Source organism: Ruditapes philippinarum, unplaced genomic scaffold (assembly GCF_026571515.1).
Source record: "Ruditapes philippinarum isolate M1 unplaced genomic scaffold, ASM2657151v2 ctg650_1_1_1_1, whole genome shotgun sequence".
NCBI lineage: Eukaryota > Metazoa > Mollusca > Bivalvia > Venerida > Veneridae > Ruditapes > Ruditapes philippinarum.
Window position 1 is genome coordinate 298,003 of NW_026860878.1, and position 14,945 is coordinate 312,947.

At 33.5% G+C, this 14,945-nt stretch overlaps 2 protein-coding genes across 2 annotated transcripts; one reads left to right on the plus strand and one right to left on the minus strand.

The window, feature by feature from the left end:
- Nucleotides 1-727: 727 nt before the first annotated feature.
- LOC132713681 (crystallin J1A-like) lies at nt 728-11,908 on the plus strand. Its single transcript, XM_060696331.1, has 8 exons — nt 728-902; nt 4,924-5,100; nt 5,363-5,461; nt 8,207-8,305; nt 8,671-8,827; nt 9,229-9,419; nt 9,859-9,998; nt 10,463-11,908. Exons 1-6 carry the CDS (start codon nt 836-838, stop codon nt 9,416-9,418), a joined length of 789 nt encoding a protein of 262 aa, XP_060552314.1. The 5' UTR covers nt 728-835; the 3' UTR covers nt 9,419; nt 9,859-9,998; nt 10,463-11,908.
- Nucleotides 11,909-12,183: 275 nt separating this feature from the next.
- On the minus strand, nt 12,184-14,149 carry LOC132713683 (uncharacterized). The gene is made up of 2 exons (XM_060696333.1): nt 13,866-14,149; nt 12,184-13,478 (listed from the first exon to the last, which is right to left on the minus strand). Exons 1-2 carry the CDS (start codon nt 14,023-14,025, stop codon nt 12,493-12,495), a joined length of 1,146 nt encoding a protein of 381 aa, XP_060552316.1. The 5' UTR covers nt 14,026-14,149; the 3' UTR covers nt 12,184-12,492.
- Between the last annotated feature and the right edge of the window lie 796 nt (nt 14,150-14,945).

Genomic DNA, 14,945 nt, shown 5'->3' on the forward strand with positions numbered 1-14,945 from the left:
GGCATAGCCCCCGAGTATTAATCAGATTGCCGAGTGTTTTGATGTTCTTTCTCTTTTGTATCATAGTCAAACATAAAAACACGTTCCCTGTTGTCACAATATGAAACCCCAGGAAAAAGTAGCCAATGAACGAACGTCTGAATATGATATATCTATCGCGTTTCCTTTCGCTGCCGCTGATACCCCAGCAAAAATGAACCAATCAATTGGCGTGCTCTGGAGTGCGGGTAACAGTTAACGCACTGTGCATGTATATGTATACGATTTAACTTTTGCAAATTTTCAACTGAAAAGTTCCCAAACTATAATACAAGAAAATATGGAACACGCACAATGGATTGATTGTTAATAATGAATAAAACATATCATATAGGTCCTTGTAATTTTGTTACAATTGAAAATAAAAATTAGTTTAGCTCAAAATATTACCCCCGACATTTTCGACGGTGTGCTTATTCTTTTCTTCCTGCTCTATAAAAAGTGATTCGTATCAGTAAAATAATCTGGCCCATGGTCTCGTCACGTATATAACAAATATAAATTTTAAATGCTCCAATTGACTTATAAATCTACTTATGAAACTGTTTTTATTTTATTCATGCTACATATGCATATCAAACGTTTTAAACTGGTTATTTCAGCAAACGTTTCCAAATTATGCAAGCATCGCAATGTAAGGAGCACTGTTGCGCACGTAACAAATGCAAATCTCGCGTACAGCTATACACAGTGAAAAGATAAACAAAATAATGTCACTCGTCTTGTCAAAAACTGGAACACGATTTAAAACTGGAACACGATTCAATATAATGCTGAATTACAACCAGTTGTCAAAATGACTGCGGCTGTGCAATCCCGTCGGATTGCCGCTGTCGTCGGGGCGCTTGTAGCCGACGCTTCAGGTATTTCATTTTAATAAAATAAACTCATTTTTCAAACGCATTAATTTCTCAGATCTATTTCATATCATATCTTTGTTCAACAGAATTGTTAAGTTTGAAATTTTTATTAATCACTGTTAATTTAAATTAATTATTCGTATAGTGCATTGAACTTATGTGTGTTCAATATATTCACCGTAGGGAACGTGTTACAGTATCGCGTTTTTCGGTTACAGTATAGAAATTTCAAGATGGAGGATTATTTATGGGAAGAGAGGTAGGTGATTTTTATTCAGGTCCATACTACTAGTAGTGTAATTTCTAAAAGATGTTTTTGTGCTTTGCTTGTAAGGAACAGAATCCGGTATCTAGTCATATATTTCTTCAGACCCTGCACCGCAGAATTATCTCCATATTGTCTCATAAATGTGCAGATTTGACGGTTTAAAAATTTGAATCGAGAGTCCAACGCATTTTTTCTCCCCATTCCGACATTATTTAAGCATGCCTAGATAAAGTAAATCTACAAAACGTTAGTCCTTTATGTTTAGAAACGTTTATAAAAGAAAATGACCAGTTGAACCTATTTTCCTGTTGGTAAAATGCGTTTGAAAAAATAAACAATGTTACAGTATAGAGCGAGGTTAATTTTGAAGGGTTACAGCATAGACCTAGCGACTTTGATCCAATTTTGTTACAGTTTATACCCAGATTTCTGTTACAGTTTAGCTACTTGCCAAATTTCAAACAAAGTTCATGTATCCATTATTTTTATGAAATAACTCATACCTTTCTATCTAATACATTCTTGAAAGGTTGTATTACTTTTTTTCAGTTACAAGTTTCAGATTGAGACTTTTTGCAGAATAAGTAATGTCCTAAGTAAGGACTGTTTTCACGACAACAACAGTAACTTTTATCGAATTGTAATGAGAGAAGAAAGATTATTGCTTGATTTCATTATACATTATAATAATGCCTTTTAGTAATAAAATAGAGAAAAAAGAATCCTTAACAGAAGTCCAACACGGAAAACATGAAAATGTTGCAGGCTCAGTTTGACTAAACCTGTTTATGGACGGTAGTGGTAACTGCGAGCTACCGTTCACGCCTCCTAGCACCGGCTTCAGCAGAATTCACATTAATCATAAACTGGTACACTTCAGACTTTTAACATCTGTGGATGTGTTCATATGGCGGTTATCATGGAACCTTCAATGTGACACGTTATTGCCATTCTATGAAAAGCGGCATATTACCCCCCCCCCCCCCCCCCCCCCCCAGGTTAAAACTTGTGTGTGTGTGCCCTAAACAAGAATACAATGAGTGAAACTAAACAAAATGAAATTTTGAGAGGGGATCGGGGGTTATGAAGCCTGCATACCATAGATAGGCTGTCAAAAGACACAATTAACAAGCAGGCAATACCCTAGGAATGATTAAACAGTATTTAAATGAGCAATACTGCAACCTTAAATTCTATTTTAAGTTGGAGTTTCCATCTACCAAAAATGTATTTTATAAGTATTTAAAAGGGTTTATGAACATTTTCAATTTTGTTGTGTTGGAATTTCTTTAGCGATTCTGTTTAACTCTATTTTGTTACGTTTGTCTTTCTTGTATTTTAAGTTTCAACGACACTGAGGTCAGGTTAAAACATTCCTGCTTTAGTGTAAAGAAAGACCCAAGATACCCTTTGTGAAACATTTCAGACACGATCGCCTGACTAGAACCACCGAACTTCTGTAAATTAGCTTGATAGATTCCTCACATACAAAGAATCCAAAGTCATGATTGGATTTCAACTACAGCAGTAAATGAAGGATGATTTGAAGTCGACGGCCTTATCCCGACTCTGCCACTATTATGTACCTCCATCAGGCTCACTAGAGAAGATATTGTAATTGTCTGACCTTAATTTATACTCTATAACTTTCAATATTATTTTCTTTTTCAGAAACATGAAAACTGTTATACATGATGTCTGAAATAAAAAAAAACGGCTTTTTATTTAACAATGACAAAATAATCGTAACTTCAACAAAGAAGCATTCGAAATGACGCCATGATCATGATTTGATTTGAATGCTTTTGGTTCGAGATGAGAAGGGTCTTTAAACATTGCCTTTTTTCAAAATCTATGTTTTGGGTTTCAAAATCTATGTTTTGGGTTTTCGTATCCCCGATTGCAACCGAAACCATTTGAACAACTTAATTGGTAGAAAGTCATGTAAATTTCATCACATTTATTCAAGTAGTTATTGAGCGGTTGAGATTGCACAAGCATGTGTACGACAGACGGACGAATAGCCATCGGGCCAATAAGCTCACAGAGATTTAAAAGTCTATGTAACATTCATACATTTTACCTAGTATAATTATATAGAAAATATCGACGTCTAAACTGTAACCGAAATCTGGGTATAAACTGTAACAAAATCGGATACAAATCGCTAGGTCTATGCTGTAACCCTACACAAATTACCTCGCTCTATACTGTAACATTGTTTATTTTTTCAAACGCATTTTACCAACAGGAAAATAGGTTCAACTGGTCATTTATTTTTGTAAACGTTTCCTAACATAAAAGACTAACGTTTTGCAGATTTACTTTTTCTTGGCATGCATAAATAATGTCGGAATTGCAGAAAAATGCATTGGTCTCTCGATTCAAATTTTCAAACTGTCAAATTTGCATATTTATGAGACAATATAGCGACAAACCTGCGATGCAGGGTCTAAAGAAATATATGACTAGATACCGGATTCTGTTCCTTACAAGCAAAGCACAAAAACATCTTTTAGAAACTAAACTACTTGTAGTATGGACCGGAATAAAAATCACCTACCTCTCTTCCCAACAAATAATCCTCCATCTTGAAAATTCTATACTGTAACCGAAAAACGCGATACTGTAACACGTTCCCTACGGTGATATTGATTCGTTTCGAATATGAATCGATTATCTTTAAAACCTTATTACGTAATCAACTTCGCCGCATTTCGGATATGGAAAGGTTTACGGATACGGCTTAAATTTCATTTCTGTTGTATTCTCATTTCGTATTATTTTGTATTTGTTTATATGTTGACATTGTGTTATAAACATGTATGTGTTTTAAGTCGCCAACTTAAATTTTGTTGACTCGTGTATTTTATGCTCTTTATATCGTTTTGTCTATGAATATAATATCTAGGCCTGTAAACTCCACCAACGTCTCAAAAACCTTAAAAGATAAAATTTTAATTTCGTACATAGATCACCTGGGACACTTTAAACAGAAAATATACAAATGATAGTGAAGATATATACATTATGTACTCCGAAATATATCGAGAATCGTATTTGTGTGCTATTCTATGCCCGATTTTAGTGAAAAGCGTTGTAACGCTTTTCAAATCTGGCTACTTTTCACAATTTGAATAATTTTTTTCTAGAAAAACGGAGTGATCGAATGTTTTTTAAATTTTGTGTCTAGACCTACGCGAAATGGAACATTTCCCAGTTTTGTCATGTCAAAGAAGCCCAGTGGAGTCCCTTTGAACTAGGCTGGCATAGTTCCTGTTCGAAAATATTGATTTCGAAGCCAATGTTATATTTTATATCTAGCTTTTGAACTTATTTATTGCTCTTTACCGTTGTTCTTGGTATTTGGTGGTAGTGGTGTTGGTAGTTATCATTCCGGATCACGGCAGTAAGCCACATTGAATTTACCAGAGCACAGTTCGATCAGTCGCCACATCGTTCCTGGGCATGCTAACAAGCAGTAACCAGTACGACCTGCCTTCACTTTCGCCAGGAACTGATTATTTCTGTACATGCCAGAGCAGAGGAAAGGATTTCATGGTGAATCACAACAAAAGTGACCTGCACCGTCCGGGAATCGAACCAGGGTCGCCCGATATACAGTCCAACGATCTAACTAAACTAACTGGACGGCTCGTTGTTCTATTTTGTGACCAGTGTTACATATATTCGTTGTTCTATTTTGTAGCCAGTAATATACCGATAATAGCTTTAAATCGTTGTTCTATTTTGTAGCCCAGCCAATTCATTGGAACTACAATGTCAACAAATTAGACGCTTTGTTAAGAGATGCGACGGAAGTGGCATTTTGGGAACCATCTGCTAATCCATTCTACAAACTTCCGCTCGGGAGCCAGAGTTGCTATGGAGATCAATCATTTGTCATTCTCAAATCACTTGTAGAAAATGGAGGTAAATAAACAAGCTAAATAAATAATAAGTGGAATCACATTTTCAATTTGTTTTTACGTTCAGATTTTAAAGAGGAAACATATAGTATCGAAAATACATACATGTTCATAATACCCTATAAAGTATACCAAAATTCCGCTATAAACGGTTGTAAAATATGAACCATTATATATATATATAATTAATTTAACTTTACATTATTTGTGCATGTATGCATACACATGTATTAAGATCATTCAATAGATGCCAATTGCTATTTCAGGGTTAAACATGGAACATTTGAAACAGTCCACTTTTGACTGGTTTGGTCCAAAATCACAGTATGAGAACCCAACAAACGCGGTTTATAAAATCAAAACAGGTAAGTTTATCCTAAAAGGACTTATCAGTTATCACTAAAATCCAGAGTCTGCCGGCTTTCTCTAGGATGGGTCGAGTTGCCTGAGAGTTAAACTTATAATATATCACGACGATATGTCTGTCAAACTGCAACGACCGATCTTTCTGGACTCTCAGCAGTGTGAATTAAAAGCTGCTAGCTCGGGCGAAATAATATGGAGGGCGTTCATTGCCAAAATTCCAGACATGTAAATTGTTCCTTTTGAAAACTATTTTTGAAAATGCGATCGTGTAGCATTTTTATTGTATTCGTGCACAGCAAATGGTATGCCTCTTAATCCAATCTTTTAATTGAAGGCACCCGCTTTTGAATAACATGTTTACATGTAGATCTTAACAATTGACTAAACATGGAAAACAACATCAAATTTACAAGTTCGTATCTTCCATTGCAAATAATTCATAAGCAAGTTTGCACACTTACAGATATCTATCTGTATATACCTGAAATATACAAATGAAACGTAAAACTCGACTACAGAAAATAGAGTTTAAGAAACGTGTTTCGAGTTGTAGAACTACAAGGGTACGTTTACACAGTAACAAGTTTAGAATGACAAAGTTAAACGATTTTAAGTCATGCGTGACGCCCTGCCCCTCTTTTACTTATTTATGAATTTCTGTTACGGAAATGTACGGACAGGTATAAAACCCGGCGCCTCTCCCCTATTTCTCAATAAAGTAAAGGAAAACACGGCGTCCCTCATAACTTTTTTATATTAAAAAATGGTATCAAATGAAAGATAACTTCTAAAGCTTTCTATGAATGCCTCACAAATAAAGGTGAATCAAATAGATGTATAACAATTTTTGGGTCAAAATTTATGATATTTTCCTCTGAGAAAAAACACTCTCATATTCGGTAAAAAAAAACAACACGGTGTCCCCTCCAAACTTATTTTTTTTAATTTCTCAATCAATTTATTTAATTTTGGATTGAAAAAAAAGAGTCCGTCATAAGTTTTATAGTCTATAATTATGTAATGCCTAAATATAAAAATGAATAAAGGAGAAGTATTAAAATTCTCGTTTCAAAGAATATCATGTTACGTTCTGAAAACCACACTCTGAAATTCAATAAATAAAACACGGCGCCCATTACTTACCTTTTTTTCTTTTTTCTTTACCAATTTGTATATTTTTGGTGTCAAATGAAAGAATCCTTCATGTTATTTTTAGTGAGTCTTAAAAATGAAAATTAATTATGTAGAAGTATTTTCATATATTCGGCAAGAAATCACGGCGCTCCCTTTAGATTTATAAATTAATCAATTTCAAAATAGAAAATGAATATAGAATGAAAGTTAAGACGTATATTAAAAAAAGTATTTATTCATACTGAAAAAATCTTATCAAAGATTGCACATATAAGTTTGTACGATAAGTACTTTCTCGATTTCGGAAAGGAAATCTCGGTGGTCGCTTTAAAATCCTATTTTTTTCAAATACTCGTATAGATTTTGTTTAACATGAAATTTGTGCCTATACTTTTTTCAATGATACCAATGCAAATATTGGCTGATTTTTAGATTATGAATAAAATTACTCGCTTGAAGTTGGTCATTTTCCCCAATCGCCGATGTTTCTCAGGAAAACACGAGGTAAAATAGTAAGTTAGTGCATAAGTTATCTTAATCATTTTGTATAAATAAATGGTAAAATTAGCAATTTTCAGGTGATGTAGCTAGTGATAAAATTTTTGTAACAAATGCATCAAAAATATGTAAGGGAGGATTGGGCGAGTTTCCCTTCAGTTTTATTAATAAATATGGGAAAGGCGCCGGGTTTTATACCTGTCCGCAATAGAAGTTCGTAAATACTCAAAGAGGGGCGGGGCGTCATGCATGACTTAAAATCGTTTAACTTTGTGAATCTACTTTTGTCACTGTGTAAACGTACTCTTGTAGTTCTACAACTGGAATGAACAGAAAATGTGTTTTCTTAAACTCTATTTTCTGTATTCGAGTTTTACATTTCATTTGTATATTTCAGGTACAGATAGATATCTATAAGTGTGAAAACCTGCTTATATGTTTTATATGCAATGGAAGATACGAACTTGTAAATTTTTTGTTGTTTTCCATGTTCATTCAGTTGTTAAGATCCACACGTAAACTTGTTATTTAAAAGCGGGTGCCTTCAATTAAAAGATTGGATTCAGAGACATAGCAATTGCTTTGCACGAATATAATCAAAAATGCTAGACATACACGTTTGCATTTTCAAATTGGAACCCATTACATGTCTGGAATTTTGGCAACGAACGCCCTCCATAAGATAACAGCAACAGTATTCACGATCACGAGTGAGGGCGAATTCAACCAAAACATATTTGCGACACTTGATTTCTGTCACGTCTAAGATGAGCCATTTCTTTTATTTCATGACTGATGCTGACAAGTGATTTTCGATTGTGTTTTCGAGGTTGTTGGTTTTTTGTTGTTGTTTTTTTGTCATTTGCGGTTGTTTTTCTTTAGAGATAGGGTTTAGGGGTGTTAAGTTAAAAAAATGACCTGGACGTGTATATGTTACAATGATAGAAGTGAAAACTTGTTAACTTAATGTGCTGATTGCGACAAAAACCGTTAGTTCGTGGTTTTCGTTTCCATATCCGTATGGTAATCATATTTAGAAGTTTTTATTTGCAAAGGTGATACTTTGATTAACATCTTTATCTTCAACCAAGTGTATTTCATGATATTTCTAGATGCAGAAAAGGCAACCACGTATCCTATAGAAGGACCATGGAGACATTTCAGTATCAAAGATTTCATCAAGAATATTTTGGAAGAGAAGCCTACAACTGGTACTTACTTTATATTGCCGGATTGAAAATAAGTCTTACATATACACTTTTACACTATTATGTTTGGTTCTCATAAACATCTTTTACATATATAAAAGAGTCTCATATGTACAATAATTATGGCATAAAGCATATCCCGGCTCTTCATTGCATTATTTCATATATACTAGCATGCAATAGCTGGATATTATCTGAACCGTCAATTGTATGTTCGGTGTATATTTTTCAAGCGTTGGAACAACTTGATATTTCAACTTGATATACGATGTGTGATTAATAATATTTTGATGTTTTGAATATCCTTGACGGTACTAACCTTGACCTGATTTAATACCAGAACTATTTAATGTGTGTAAATGTTACAGGATCTGAAACAGACGCTCAGATGGATTGTACATTACGGATTGTGTCAGTGGTGGCGCTGTATGCTGGTCGACCGGAAATGCTTGATAAAGCGGAAGAAGTAATCAGGTCAACTCAGAATTCTGATACTAGCGTGGCTGTGGGACTGGCTGCCGCAAGGTTAGTTGGCATAGTAACATTTTAAATGTGTTTAAATATAGAAAAGTTTTGACATGATATTAATAGTATAATAATGTTTCGAAGCTTCCGTGACTGGCTTTCGAATCAGTGATTTTTGCCGCTATAAATTCTAATTACATGTGGTACTTGACTGCCCCATTGTGCCTTAGATAATACACATCAATAGGTGCACCCTGAGCTCTGCCTCCTTCACCACTGTGTGTAAATCAATGTATCTGTACCATCACTTTTTACCTGAAATGTGTATACATATAATAATTCAATAGCTTGATATGGTGTGTTGTATTCTAACAAAATTTTTAACACATATTGAACATCTCGTAAAAAGATATTCTTTGCTTTTCTGGAAGACAACTATCGCATTTTTTTTCTTTTTTCAGATTGTTAGAATACTATATTTTGAATGGCAAAATGGAGGACGCGGTTGACCACGTGATAGAAGATCTATCAAGTCAGAATCGAAAAAACGCTCAAGATCTCGACAAAGCCTTGGCCTCCTTTCTAAGAGAAGTACTCCGGAAGAGGGATGAGCCGCACATTAAGACGGCTCGAACCTTCCGGATTGACTGAGGTACATGTACCTTAATTGCATTTCTGTGAAAACAATTTAATTCAAGTAAAATGTGATAACTCATAGATCATGGTCCCGATTTTAAAAAAAAATAAATATGCAAGTTCTATATTATTCATGTACATTGTATATAGAGAATGTGTCCCTAACTTTTTGTAACACCAAGGCGATTATCCATATCAATGGTCCTTTATTACAGAAAGGGTCAGAAAGGATATGTTTGTTCCGTAGGATGCAATCTGCAGAGTGACATCCTCTTCACTTTAGGCATTCGCCAGATTTCATGTTGTTTCTGAAATATCGGACATATATAACGTACAAGTTTCTTGTTGTTGTTTTTTACTTTATCAAATTACACGTACCTTGCTTATAATTATTTGTAGATTTTTTAACTTTTCTTATGGCAGCGAAACATAAGTGTTTTCGTTTTGTTTTGCAGTAATCCCGGGAGCTTTTCAGTCTGCTGTACACGGTGTGATAACTGGTAAAGACTACCGCTCAGGCGTTGAAACAACTCTCCGTGCTGGAGGTTGTAATGCTTCACGTGGTGGATTTATCGGCGCATGCCTTGCTGCGCAGGTAAGTTACTTATGACGTTTTTCAACTGCCACGTGCTTAACAACGTATATTGACCACGTTTTGGCGTTTTTTCTCTACATCTGTCATTTGAACAAAAGAATTTATGCAACAGACAAATTTTAGACAGTGGATAATGATTTATCCGTTGGCTATCTCTAACCAATGTTTTGAACACCGGGTCCTGCTTTCTTTTTATTGTTAACTGATACACGTGTAGAGACATATTATGAAATATTTTTGTATTTTTGTTTTTTCTACTGATGAAGGACAGCGCAGACATTGTAATACTGCATTACATAATTATGTTACATAGATTCTTTTTTATTTCTTGATTTCAAGTTTTGTCCCTTAAGTTTTATCATTGCTTTGGATGAATTTGTATTGGATGTATTGTAAATAAAATAGTCTGATTTTATTTAGTATGTGCATGTGCAACAACTGACCTGTGTTGTTGTATATTTTAGCATGGATTGTCAAGTATCCCGGATAGCTGGAAGGAAAAGACCACAAGATATCAGGAAATATTACAACAAGCTGAGAAACTCGTGCAAATTAAGCTAGATTAAATTTTGCATATTGTGACGGTCCCGTTTTTTAAGCTTTTATTATATAAAAATATTTGGTTTGTGATATATTTAAGCTCAGGAAAAAAAACAGATATAGTCTAGTGTTTGCTCAAGAAGAATATATGCAGTCAGCCTGACGTACGAAACTCTTGGTTACCTATGCCAATTCAAAATTGTGCGCTCGAATAGTTCTATGGAATTAAGGGGGGTAATTTTTTTTGCTGATGTCATTAGATTTACCACCTAAGAAGCTGTAGCTTTTAAGAGGCTGTAACTTATAAGAAGACCAATGCTCATTAAAGAGACTCCACTGAGTTTTTTTGACATGATGAGACTAAAAATATTTTCCAGATAAATGTACCATTTAATGTAGGTTTAGAACACTAATCTTTGTGCAAAATTTCAGATCATTCGCGCTTTTTGTTTTTCCAGAACAATTATTAAAATTGTAAAAAACGACCCACAATGAAAAGCGTTTAAACGCCTTTTCACTCAAATCGGGCTAAGAAAAGCATAAAAATACGATTTTCAATTTATTTCAAAGTATATTTCTTTACTATCTTTGCAGATATCTCTGTTTTAAGTGCCTCAGCTCATTTATTTAAGAATTTCAAATGTTATGTGTTTAGGCTTTTAAACCTCAGTGGAGTCCCTTTAAATTTATTTCTTTGAAAATGTATTAAAAAGTGGATAAAGGGAGCTAATCTAGCATGAAATACTTCAGGGACACGATTGTCACTTGCTTTGTCATCTAGACCATCTTTTAAAATGCAATGAATATTTAATTTATATATCGCCGATACAGGTTTAAAGTTAAATATTTGTATGTTTGTACATAGTTAAAATATCAAGTGTTCTTAATTGCTGATTGATTAAAATTATTTTACTATAATCCTGACATAAGCCCATACACATGTACATTACATTGATCTTTAAAATCGATTTAAATTATGTACACATGTCTAAATCTGTTATACATATACTGTAGTTATATTAGTATTTTGCAGTCTACTTTTATATATACATGTAAGATCAATTGATCACGGTCGGGTGTTTATGAAAAGTGTGCCATAAAACTTTGTTAAAGTTGGCACGTTTTGAAGTCTGACCCACTTCTGATCTATTGATATTATTTAATATGTTAAAAGTAGATCTGGCCTCACGTCATGTATATTTTTATGTTAATGTATGACGCATTTAATCAGTTTATAAAGACAGAATTGAGATAAGCTAAATGTATGCAACTGAACAAACAAAAATGTATACACATACACGTACGTTTTGAATTTGTATAACTATATATATGGTTATGTAATATATAGACAATAAATATTTGTTTACTTATTTTCGTTGGCATTTAGTTCAAACATTTATTTAAATCGATTGAGACTTTCTTGCATTACCCTCATATCTGCTCCATGTACCTTACCACTACTGGCTTCAGAATTTGAAACACGGGTTCGAATACATAAATATTAACCATAAGCCCATTACTCCTCTTAGTTGGCATTGTGTCAAAACGTAAGTCTATTACGATTATCTTGGAAACCGCATAAGAATCTAACAATAATACTATCTAAAAGTATATTCAATAATGAAAGCACAACAATTGCACGGTGTTTTCTTTTAACGATATTTTATTTATTTCAATAGAGAAATAATAACATCGAATATTCCTTTCAATAAATGAATGGAAATCGTACATACTTTATGAACAAGGCTTATAAATATTTGAAAGGCACTTTAATACATAATGTAAGTAATGAAAAGAAATATTGATATTTGTATGCAATATAAATTTTAAGCCAATAACATACAGGCTATTTTAGTAAAATCAATGAAAAAGGCCTCTAAATGTTACCTCATAGAGGTTTTAATATATGTATAAATGTGTAAAAATTATTCAAAGTACCAGTGTCTTTCTCTTGTCATGAGGGTTCATCAACGGGTAGTCCATCTATAGGACAATTTCTGGAAGAATTTTCGAGCCACATGTCTATACACTTAGCATGGAAAACGTGGTTACAAGGCAGAAACTTTCTATTTTGTCCGATTTCATAGGCGTCCATACACACTGGACAAATATCACCAGCACTGTTGTTATCAACCACGTCAGTTTTGAAGTTGTCAAGTAAAGATTTATCAACAGTTTTAGGAGCAACAGATTCGTCAAGTCGTAGAAGGAGGTCATAATCTTCGGGAGTCAAATCCCTGTGTTGCAGATTAATAAGAACACTTACAAAATTTGATTCGAAATGTGATGCTGCGTTTGATTTTTGCAGAGCAAAGCGCAAATTCTGAGCTGTGGCCGCTCGATTATTATTATTATTATTACTAGGAATAGCCCCGTGTGGTTTTAATCTTGATTTAGTTTCATCTGCACTTTTATTAGATCTAAGGTCAATAATTCTAAAATTAATCCCTGTAGGTATATAATGCGTCAACCTTTGTACTTCAAAATTGATTAGTTTGAATAATCGATGATGAATAAACAACTTTCTGCGTCCTTTGTTATTTTTTACACTCGTGCAATGTTTGTCTTTAATTTGTCTTCCAGCCTTCCTAACTTTTCTATCTCTGTCATTTCTGGCAAGTTTATCATTTTTCTTGCAGTTTCCCTCGAACAGCTCAGTTTCTGTTGTGTCGAAATCCCTGTAACTGTCGACCAGTTTATCATATTCTTCAAGTTCGTTTTCTATTTTGTCAATTATTTTAGATTCTTCCTCGGGATCAATCATTTCAGGTCGCGTAGGCCTTGGAAAAAGCGAAAGGTTGAAGCCGAGGTCATTTAGAGAGACCGATTTCCACTTCTTTTTCTTTTTCTTATCTTTCATATCTGGTATTTCAGAAACATCTTTGGATTCTATACAGTTTTCTGTCATATCTTGAATGACTACCTTTGGTATTTGTAAGTCTGAAAATAGCCAAACAAATAAACATCCATTATGCATGTACATATTTCTATTCCGATCATAGCTGTGACAGCATGAATTATAGGTCGCTCTTCACGTGATTATTATGAAAAGTGCTCACAATAATTTGATAAAAATAAAGAAATTACTCTTGAAGGAAACTTTTATGTCAGAGATCCATGTTTTATGGACCTACATAGACAACTATACTAATATACATGTATATGTGGCATTTATTTGACATACTGTTTTTGTTTTTTTGTGTTTTTGTTTTTTTGTTTTGTTTTTTTTTGTTGTTTATTTTTTTAAAGGTAAAACAATATGTAACAGTAAAGAAAGAAAGAAAGAAAAATAGAAATCAGAAAATCTATCTCTATTTTAATAATTACCATTTTCAATTTTCTCTTTCCTCTTCAGTTTCCTTTCCTTTGCCATATTAATTCCTAATTTAACTTTTGCATTTTTGTTTGACAACGAGTAACATACACTCGGTGGGTCTGTCACGCCCATTTTCTGAGACAATTGTGGATATTCAACGGCACAACACATAATTAAAAGTCGTTTGAATCTTCTCAGCACTTTTTTGGACGCCGCCAACGGGCGGAATGGTAAAGAATTGCACAACTTTGCCTTAAATTTGCTGAACCTATCAATTCACGCGATTGCACCACTGTTGGTAAACATAGGTAATATCTATTTAAAGTAACAAGTAATTTATAACTCGACCGATCATTGGTCGCTGTATATGTAATATCTATTTAAAGTAACAAGTATTTATAACTCAATTGGCGTTATTTTGGTATAACTAAAATAAGAAAGTGACTTTTTATCATGAAATTTAATTGACAAAAAGTCCGTAATATCAATAACAAAAAAATATTACAGCTATTCATTAATGATAAAGCGATGACGATGTAATATGTTGATACGCTAATAAACTAATTGAAACAAATTTAATTGATTATATTATGTAGGTTATTTCTGTGAATTAAAGCTGCATGCCTCTAGATGAGCCAACATTAAAGGAACCAAGGAATAAAACGTGAGAAAAATACAATTGAACAGTAATATGGCTCAATATTCATTTAACAATTAACATGTCTTGTGAAATTAATAACTGATTTTGCAGTTCTTTTTTTAAATTTACGTGGAGTGTAAATGCCGTTTGCAATGTACAAATCACTTTTTATGACAATTAGGATGAATCTGAAAGCATGTTCCTTTAAACCTAAAAATAACTGTAGTTTAAACATATTCGATCGTGTAAAAGACATATTCAATAAATATCAATATAGAATAAACAAAAACAACAAAAAAGAACAAACAATACAACGACTTTTATTCTAGTTTCTACTATTTCACTTAGGGAGATATGAATATCCGTGTAAATTTTATGCAATCGCAACTTTTCAGCCCTTTCCGTAAGTCTTTTGTCTAGCCTACGCTAACAAACCAAACATGTAAACAAA